Source organism: Aptenodytes patagonicus, chromosome 6, assembly GCF_965638725.1.
Source record: "Aptenodytes patagonicus chromosome 6, bAptPat1.pri.cur, whole genome shotgun sequence".
Taxonomy (NCBI): Eukaryota; Metazoa; Chordata; class Aves; order Sphenisciformes; family Spheniscidae; genus Aptenodytes; species Aptenodytes patagonicus.
In genome coordinates this window covers 75242143-75252815 of record NC_134954.1, presented here as the reverse complement: position 1 = coordinate 75252815, position 10673 = coordinate 75242143, and the positions used below count along the sequence as shown (strand labels likewise).

Genomic DNA, 10673 nt, shown 5'->3' with positions numbered 1-10673 from the left:
CAATGATGACATGAACTGATCTCTCCCTCACTCTCCTGAGGATTAATTTTCATTTATGTTTATAAATCCTTTGTTTTAAAAATATTCTCCCTCCTCCCTTCTTACCAGAACTTATCCAGCCGCTTCAGGATTCAAGATGCACCTTCAAAAAAGGAAATCCCCCGACCACCAAAATAAGACTAAAGCTCCGTTATTGGCATCGTGTATTATCCCTAATGTACAACCAGATTCTTTATTTTCCTTACAGCTCCATAATCGGGGAGTACGTGACACATGGCTGTCCAACCTGGCCCTTCTGTGCCCCTCTGCAGGGAGAACCGAAGCAGGATTTATATAGAAACTACTTCTTTCCCACTGAATTACTATTTTTTTTCCAAAACATGGAGGGTTAATGCAGCATTTGGGCAGTATCTAGCACAGCAGGGCAAAAACCAGGGGTTCAAGTGTGAGATGCGGACCCTGGCGTGCTTCCTCGGACTCTGATGCACGGCCAAGCTTGGTTTTCTTGCATGACGATGTTTTCCAGGGGCCGTCTGGAAAATTGAGCCTTAAGCGCCAACCGAGGGACAGCCAAACATGCCCGTGTCGACCTGCCCAGCTGCGCTTGTGTACGGCCACCCCTCCATCACCCCCATCACAGCAGGAAAAGCTCTTCTGCCTATTTCTGAAGTTGTACGTGTACATAAAGGATCTAAAAATATAGGGGTTGTAGTGGGAAGTCTGGTTTTTTACCATATAAAAAATAAGCACATACAGAAAAAGACAAATGCACCAGAAGAAAACTAAACCAGTGTATTTTAATTCTACAAAAATGTACAAATATTTAAATGTACAGCAAAGAGTACCAGTATACCATTTAATAACTGTTACAACATTTAAAATGTGTAATTCTTTATCCACAATCTACTTTTATAAATTTAATTTAAATTTGTGTTCCCAGCACTTATTCAGGAGCCTTTGTAAGCGTGCCCTCCAAACCACCACACCTCAGTCTTTTTTTCCTGCTTCGGAAAATACCAAGCAGGATTCCAACATTTTTCAAATAAACTCTGTATTATCTCAGAGTACCGTGGCCTTTTCGCAAGGCGCCGCTTACCGAGCTGCCCTGAATACGTGCTCGCAGAGAAAAAACTAGAATAAAATGGGGGTGGCCACATACCGGAGCAATGGTTCTGGCCGGACGCTACTACACGTTGGAGAATAAGCACGGACACGGAAAGCCACAGAAGCGTTAAAACACATTGCTGGTGTTCATTCAACACCGTCAGTCATACAGTCGCTCGTGGTTAGTAGCAGGTAACGCGTGGTGTAGTCTCACCAGCTGTATTAGCTGTGGGGGTGCGGGCAGGCTTTCAGCTACCCGAAAAAATGCAAACTGTCACGGGTGGGCTGTGGCATTCACCGGGGACTGCCCAACTCCTTTCTACCTCCCCAAATTGTTCCGATCTGTTTAATAGCTCTGACCTTCCGAGAATCGCCTGGTCTCGGGCTCTTCCCAGCACCCACACAAGATGCAGCCCAAAGGTGTGGGATCAGATAAGATCTCTACTTTCAAATAAAAAAAACCCAGAACATGGAGTTTTGCAGCTTTACATATTAGAGTGCAACAAATAAATAAATCCTCCTAGTGACCAGGAAACACGCATCCGTAGAGAAACCCATCTAGGCCGACTGATCCAAACGCCTATTTCAGTTCTGGGGTTGTACCTGGGTTCCCCGACCTCCGTGGATCGCCAGAAGGCGCCGGGAGATAAAAAGGAACACAGCTTTTTTACAGCGTTTACGGTTCGGCTTACTCTTCAAAACGTTCGCTTTGCTGATGCCACCCAGCATTACAGCTCGCTCGCATTTCATCAAAGCAAGTCTTAAAAAATACCAGAACCAGCAACACTTTTCCAGTGAAAACAAGAAATATTCAGCATTTGTAGAGTTCTTTATATCTTAAACGCATTGTGCAAACAGAAGTCAATCCTCCCAACACCCTTCTGAGATATTTGATAAATGGGGAAACAAAGACCAACCGATGTTTTTCGGCTGTGGTCCGTTTGTGGGCACTGAACTTCAGACACTCACCAACAGAGGCAACCAAACGAGCTATTTTAAATGATTTTAGCCCAAATGACTTGTCAAGGCAACACCTGACTTCAGTGGCAGGAGGAAGGGCAGGGGTCCAAGCGCGCAGTAACTTACATTCATTCACTAAACCCCATCATTTACCATCTCTGATGCTGTATCAGCTTTTAAGGCACCCTCACCATCACCACCTCACTCTCCATAAATGAGGCTTTGTGTGAAATCCCTCTGCAATGAGACTCATGAGGTTTCTGCATCCTTACCGAGGAGATAAATCCAGGATCCGGCCCCTTGAAGCCCATGGAAATACTCGCCGTGACTGAAGTTAAACAGGTACCTCAGTGCTTTTTTTCTAGGTCTGAGCGTAATTTCTAGATGTCAGGCCATCCTGCTAGCGTGCAGAGGACCTTACGGCAATACTTCTGCTCCGGCCGTGAGGGATGCGCGTACTTGCTCCTAAATAAGTACAGTCCAACACAAAGGCATTTCCCTTCTTTTTTCCCCCAAGCAGAGACACAGCAGTGCAGGCACTGACCAAACCCAAACACTGCAAGCTTGCTATCTTAGTCAAGGGATTATACACTTTAAAAGAATATTAACCTTTATAGTAATTCTACGGAGAAAAATACTCTTTTCTTCATCTGTTTTTGAGATTGCACCTCAAGCCTAGTCAGCTGCCCACCGATTGCACCTTGCCATCACCCTCCAGCTACGACATCGAGAAAACCTCGTGGTCTGAACAGGGCAGCGTAGGAAACTTGGCAGCCTTCACCCTTCGCAGCCAGGGGTATTTCATAAGTAAGACTGGAGGCACCCAGAAGAGATGGCACCACCAACTGCCCTCTCCTAATCCTCCTGGATGCTGTAGGACCTTCCATAACATTTACTTCTGCAAGGACACGCAAAAGCCAAGTGCCTGGATACACGACCTACCAGCATGAGTGGCCGTTCATGTGGCAGAAGCCCTTGGAAAGGAGATGAATAAACAATTTATTTTTTTTTTTCTGCATGGAGATTGGTGTTTAAATTTGTTCGCGACGTTTGCATGCTCTTTCTATGAAGAGGAATCACAGCCTTCTCCTGTTTTGCTAGCTTTTAAGCCGTATTGTGTACTTTTGTGGCGATCTGAAGATGAGAACTGGAAGTGTTTGACCGTACTTTGAGCAGGGAGGCTGGACTAGATGAGCTTCCAGTCTGAGTTAGTCCGTGATACTTTAGCTCCCACACATGCACAGCAATCACTTTTCCGATTTAATATCCTTCTATTTTTCATTTAATGATGTGTATCAAGAAAATATGGATGATCTATAAATTTATAACACGCACATATATATGACACTATTAATCCATAACAACCAGAGCATTATACAGAAAATATTGTCATTTTTAATAACCTAGTGCATAAACAGACCTTTTGAGGAATTGTGAGTGAAACAATGGGAAACCATTTCACCACTTACTTACCCGTGCTGAAATTACGCTGCGGCGGCTGCCCTGTGATTTAGGTCTCTTGAACCCTCCAGGCAATGGGAAGTTAGACTAGTGCCAAAAACCCAGCCCAGCGCACAACAGATGCATTTCGGGGAGCGCGTGCTGCTGGGGTCACTGAAGGAAACGTCACCAGTACATATAGGAAATGTCACCAGTACGTATAGGACCCTTCCCCACACCCCACCGTGGGCCGGCATGGCATTAGTTCCTGCGACGCCTCTGACAAGGCTGCGTGCACATTTTTAATAACCACGCTAACAAAATGATTAAGCCGCAAAATTATTAAAAATATAAATAAGCATCTGTCATCGCTATCAAAGCAAGAACATCTGGAGCCAGAACTCAGAGTCGATCCAGTTTCATCCTCCATGCGCGTGGGATCCATGGATGAAGCTCTCGTCTGTGTCTTGTACAGGATGCAGGTATATACTAATGCTTAAAGGTAGCAGCTAGGGATCAAGTTCAGACCAACTCTCAGTCTCCAGTGGCCTCAGTTTTTGGTACCTCCATCTGCAACCCCCTTCCAAGTGTCAGCCCCAGCCATTTCTCTTCCCACTGCAGGGGACATTTCTATCTGCACTGGTCCGAGTTACCCACGTGTGTCATTCCTCCTTCTTAACATTGTTCCCGTGTCTTTTGCTGTTGCCTCATTTGATTTAATTTCAATTTCTGAGTGCAGTCTTTGCTCAGTTTTGCTGCTTTTCCAAACACGGGATCCCATTTCTTTCCCGGCACAAATCACTAGCTTTTACTCTGTCTGGCGACTTTGCTGCTCAGTGTGGTTCTTCACCGAGTCCCACTCGACATGAGAGAACAGCAAACATCCCCACCGCGTTGCCGAGAAAGACCAGCACCAACACATCCAGCTCAGGAGACGCCTGCCAGGATGGTTCCCAGTGCCAGTCAGTGTCATAAGGCATTTTATATTGGGTCACTTCTCCACAGTGGTGTGTGACACACAGAAAACAGCCTCCATCCCAACCTCTTTGACGTAGGGTTCATAGGGTTTTCTCTGGAACCATTTTTGAGCACGTTTGTGTTGATAACAGCACATGTTTTGACATTTACAGGCTCAGATGAGCTTCTTTTGAACAGTCACAGGTTTCGAAGGGGCACGTGGAGACCCGCCGCATCAAGGAAACCCCCCCGTGACTTTGCTCTGACAGCTGGGATTTGGAGAGGGCTTCAGCACCACTGGTCTCAGTAAGGACGAGGGGAGGAGGAGGAAGACATCCCGGCCGAGGCAGCGGGTCTGCGCCGGCTTCAGGCACCCAGGGTCATGTTGCGCAGCAGCCACTGCTGGGAACGGCTGTCACCGCACTCCCTCATGGTGGGAACCATCTTGTCCTCCTCCGACGGCTCATCCAGACACTGGTTGCTGTTGACATGCCTCAGGGTGAGCTTCTGCAATAGAGAAGGGTAAGAGCTGCAGCAAGATAATTACTGCTGAAAACCAGTAACTGCATTTTCGGTCTTATTTCAGTATTAGTCTAGTCACTACACAAGCCACGAGACAGGTACTCATCCCTGGCGGTCACTTGCACGGTTCTACGAGACCTCTACCACGCTACCTGCTGTTCCACGGGGTGCCCAGCTCACCTTCTCACGCGTGGCCAGGCAACCCGGGGAGTGAGCGCCTCCGCCGAACCCAGCAACAAATAAATGCAACAGAAAAGTACAAAATAAGTGCAAGGAAATATTATTTCAAAGCAACGGCATCTTGGATTAAGGAGCTTAGACTCCAGCAATGTGAACACATGTGCATTTCAGATCAGTGGAAATACATTTGCTAAGTATTATATGAACAACGGTAACATACAGATGAAAACTCTTCCGTTTCCAACACATTTTTTCTTCTTCGGGACACCCACCCCTTTCTATTCCTACCACATGAGACTGTATTTCTGAGGAATGAGAGGGTCAGAAGGGAAATAGAACTTCTTTTGAAGAAATAAATCATCTTCTGTTCAAAAGCACTGGGAGAACATGATCATAAAGAGATGCAGGGAAGTTAAACATGAAGTTGTGTACTTAGATAAAACAAGACAGGCACATTCGCAGCTGAGCAGCAGGTGTTCCCTCCATCACTCTTCCAGGGTTGATCTGTGGGTTTTAAGCAATCAAGCACACACCTTAAGCGCCTTTGCTATGAAGTGTTGCATTTACCAATTTACTCTTTCCTAAAAGGTCCTTCAGTTGCTGAAAAAACAATTAAAAACCGTCTTATACGCAAATCTGCACATGCACCTGCGTACACGTTAAGTCAGCAGCTGCGCGTCTGTGACAGAGCTGTGTAACCCATACGTTGAAACAAGCAGGAGCCAGGGGAGTGCAATGCTGCAGGACAGCTGTGGTCTGCGTATGGCTGAGGATGAAGCCGAATCTGTGCTGGCAGGGCTGGGGACCGCCTCGCTGGATCCCCACACGCCAGCTCAGCACCCCGTGCTCCCCCGGCCAGAGCTCAGAGCCCGGCTTGCAGAGGGTTTACTCCAGACAAGCCCTGCACAACTCTGGCAGGGTGCAATGGCCATGCACTGCACCCGCATCCATCGACGGCCTTGCAAGCTCGGTATCAGCTTAATACTTCTGAAGCAAACATCTGTGTTTGCTACTGTACCCGATTCAGAAAATCGTGATTTTGGCCTTTGTTTAGCTTGTCCCCCAGTGTTTTAAAGATTGGTTCCTCTCCCTCCACGGCCATAAGGCCATGCCATGGGTTTGGCAGAGAAAACCCAGCACAGGTGCCCATCTCTTACCACGAGACCAAGAGCCGTGCTCACAGGCTTCAGTTCCCTGCACAGACCCGCTCCTCTGCTCTGCGCCGCTTACTAAGGCAGACGTAGCCACGGGGCGGTCAGCTGCCCGCTGCGGGACAGGTCCTGCACTAGGTCCGCTGCCCCAAGGGATTATACGGACTCTGCCCTTCCATTGCTTTTAAAAACAGTCATGCAACCTACACAGGTAGATTTAAAATGCTCCAGATGAAGTGGTCAAACAAGGTCTGAGCTGTTGTATAGCAGCTCCACAGGGATTATAACCCTGCCCCAGCGAGAACAGCCAAGGGAATAGGTGATTTCAGGACTGAAATCTTGTTTGCAGATCCTCCACCGGAGCAGAGACCAATTTTATGTCAAACACCATGCAAAGGAACAAACAGGGGAACAAGGATGGGCAGCAAAATTCTGCAGGAGGGAGAAAGGATGCATCAACCCCACAACAGCAGAGCCCGACCCGAAGCCTTGGAGCAGCAGCATTGCAGAGGTCTCCTTCAAGACAGCGGCTACCAGAGTGGTGGAGGCTGCTCGCTCCCTCACACACACCTGCGAGTATTAATAATACTATAATAAAATATAAACAATACTACTGCAACTGAAGTTATGCAAATAAGGAGTCATTTTAGCAACTAGTGCCTCTGATGCAGTCTCACTGCTAATAAACACCATTTGTGTATCTTCATATGAAAAAAAAAAAAAGACTATTGTCTGGTGTTTCAATTAAGCTGCTGGGAAATGCTAACACTGCCAACAAGCGATGCGGTTTTATTATCCAAACATATACCTGTGCTATTGCACTGCACAATTTTACACTGCAGTTCGTTACCGGATTGCCATGTCACATACTAACACTCCTAATTTGTATTATGAATATTCTTTCAATAGCTTGTCCCTAGAGATTCGCTCCTCAGTTTAAAACAAACTATTATGCAATTCTCAAAGAAAAGCCTGCAGATATTATAACAAATCAGCGAGGGGCCATTTGATATGCATTCAATGATGAATATAAGGCATTTTTTCCTCTAATTACAAGAGGAAAGAATTAGTAGTGCTAACAGAAGTAGCTTGTTTACTAAATAGCAGGTCTCAAAGCATCACTGATTCTTCACTTATATTGTTTTAAGTGCAATTAAGCTGCTATCATTTTCTACTATAACCAGAAATGCAAACAAGTCTAAAAATGCTGCTGCTGCCTTCGTCAGCTGTTCCCTTTTATTCAATGTATAATTTCATTCTAGACTACCATATCATTGGGATTTCCAACCATCTTCATAAATTTTTTGTTTCTGTGTTCTCTCATTATTTATGCTATTACAAAAAAGGTCTCATTTGCTTGGAAAACAATTAATTACTAGGCAATATGTTACTCATACAAGCCAGCCTAAAATTTTTATCTTACCCAAACGTGAGAACACACGCATGGATGCAGAGCTAGCTGTACAGACATGCAGATGCACAGGAGCAAGCTCTGTAGTCTCCCGCTTACCAAATGTATGCAAATAATAGCTCTGATGAGTGAAGACTCTGAATACATTACGGCAAAATGATGGAGCACAGATCCTTTACTCCAGCATTGCTTTAGTCTAGTGGTCATTATAGATACCAGCAATATCAGCAACTGTGGAAGTTCTCAGTTTTAAAAAGCGACTTTTGCAAATGAAAGACACCAGCAAAATATTGTTCATAGCAGAAGAGGTACTTAGAAAATGAAAAAAAGCCATTTCTCGAAACAGCCTCTGCAAGGAGTGCGTGGGCAGGGCAGGACGTCGCCCCGCGCCCGTGCTGCCCGTGATCGGCCCCCGGCTTTGCAGGCTGCAATGCGCAGGCTGAAACTCCGCGTCACCTGCTGAGGTCCTGCTGGCTACGGTTATTAGGGGTCTGCCACTAACGAGAGCGGCTTTCGCCTGATCTCAATGGGATGCACTCGGACGGGAAGGTAGCATCGTTTGACTGGGGAGCAGATACGAAATGAGAGCAACCCCAGCTTGTACCCCTGCACGTGGGCTGCCCCATCACTGACCGTTGTATTACCCAGCAAAACTGTCTAGGAAAGAAGAACAGTAGTTGGCACGGTATTTTGATTCCTTGAGCGATTAATGTTTCAAAATTATCTGTTGATGTTTTGAAATTATCTGTGACTAGTATCTCTAGGATTGAATTACTTAAAATTGGGAATTTTCACAATGAACGTTTCTGAAAAATATTATGCAATTGGCATTATTTATATGTCTTGGAACAGGGACCAAATCTCCAGCTATTGCAAAGAGTAACGATCACGTTGACATCAATAGGTCATGGAGGTAGCTCAAGACAGTTGAATTAATCTAAAATTAGCTATAATTAATAATAACTAACACTAAACATATATAACATCATATATCTATAGAATCATCTGAGAAAACAAGAAAGGAATTCAGTTGAGTTTAATAGGAAGAGAACGGAGAAGCATTTTTCTGGGAAAAGCTTAAATCATTACATGATATATTTGCTTTTTAATACCAACCTCCAACCGTTTGTTAAAGGAAATAGTCAGTGGGGCTGTAAAAAATGTTTCTAAAGACTTCCAGCCTTGTGTAGTTTCTTAGCATCCACGTTTGCAAGGGGCTGCCGCTGCAAGCCTCCACAGTGGGACCATGGGTGCCATCCTCTATCCTGCTTAGTGTCAGACACGACTGGGTGATTATATGAAGAAATGTATGGGTCTGCACGACAGAAAAATGGTGAAAGTAAACAAAACCAGCAAAGACAAAGACAAACAAAGGAAAAAGCAACAGACTGTTCGATTAGACATCTACAGCAGTGAACCAGATACAGCTAAGAGCACTCTTATGGGAATTACTAATGGGTAATTGTGCCTGTGAATACGCCGGTGTCAAATTGTAGGCAAATTGTGCTAGCTTACACACACGTAACACATACGTAAATAGGCATATCATGAACTAAGCTTTAGTTTCACAAAGAACGTTCTCACTGCTCTGCTTTGAGGGACCGGTCCGCTTGAGACCCATTCACTTTACATTTTGCAATTTAGACCTGAGTGTGCCTCTGAATCCTCCCCCCACGTACATGCTGCCTTGTTGCAATCATGATTTCCCATTGCACAGCAAGATTTGGGCAGAGATGATGTTTCTACTGCAGTAATATCCTGTACTAAACATCCTGAAGCCTACTCAAGCATTACTAAATTAAAAATATAATCAATTAAACATTTACATATAAGGAGATAAGAATTTTTTTGCCAACTGTAATTTCAGCTCTTCCTTTACCCTGCCGATACCAGGTAGACTGGGATGGAGGCGAGCTTTTATTCCCCTAAATTCTGCCCATGGCTGCGGCAGCCAGCAGTCGGTATCCGATCACCGCGGGTGCCTGGGGCCGGTGCCACCTGTGCAGCCTGGGGATGCTCCTCCCGCATCCCAGTCCCGGCTGCTGCCCCCTCTCCTGCTCTCTGTTTTTGGTTTCGTAAGAGAAAAAGTAATGTACATACAAAGAGGCCACTGAAAATATCAAGAACAAATGTCCTTATAATGTCACTTTGAGTAACCAGCGTGAACGTCAATGCTTGTTTTTGTTTCATTATGTATTATTGCTTCGTGTTCACTTCTGTCTACTATTCTTTTAAGGGAAAACAGAGGTACATAAATAACTTCAAAATGTAATGATCTCTCTATATTGCATGTTTATATTATATTAAATGCCTAAATGTAGTAGATTCTTCATATGGGTATGAATAGTACTAAGCATTATTTTGGCAATCTGACCAGACTCTCTTCTCTGGTACATGAGACAGCAAGTTCAACTTACGTAAATCAGCAAGACTGCACTGACTTTAGAAAATCTATAGTAACGGAAGCAAGAGATCATTTCTCCCCTTCACTCATTTTATTAAACTTTACTTTCTAAGAAGGTAATAAAAAAACCTGCAATGTTTTCCCTACTCATTTTTGAAGAACTAAGTCCTTTCAAATACATAGTAATAAGACTGCAGTTTATAGAACAGTCAAATTATTGGCCATAATCTCTTACGGTAAAAGTTTAGTAAAGCCTTTGACATCATTTCCCACAGCATTCTGCTGGAGAAACTGGCTGCTCGTGGCTTGGACGGGTGTACTCTGCGCTGGGTAAAAAACTGGCTGGACGGCCAGGCCCAGAGAGTTGTGGTGAATGGAGTTACATCCAGTTGGCGGCCGGTCACGAGCGGTGTTCCCCAGGGCTCAGTACTGGGGCCGGTCTTGTTCAATATCTTTATCGATGATCTGGATGAGGGGATCGAGTGCACCCTCAGTCAGTTTGCAGACGACACCAAGTTGGGTGGGAGTGTTGATCTGCTTGAGG

At 45.1% G+C, this 10673-nt stretch overlaps 1 protein-coding gene across 2 annotated transcripts in view; it reads right to left on the bottom strand.

Moving 5' to 3' along the window:
- Positions 1-778: 778 nt before the first annotated feature.
- The window catches only part of GALNT13 (polypeptide N-acetylgalactosaminyltransferase 13), a 160368-nt gene continuing 150473 nt past the window's right edge, over positions 779-10673 (bottom strand). For both annotated transcript variants that reach the window (XM_076343217.1, XM_076343218.1), the window contains exon 13: positions 779-4968. In XM_076343217.1, coding sequence (XP_076199332.1) covers positions 4828-4968 — 141 coding nt within the window. In that variant the 3' untranslated portion in view covers positions 779-4827. The remainder of the gene's footprint in view (positions 4969-10673) is intronic.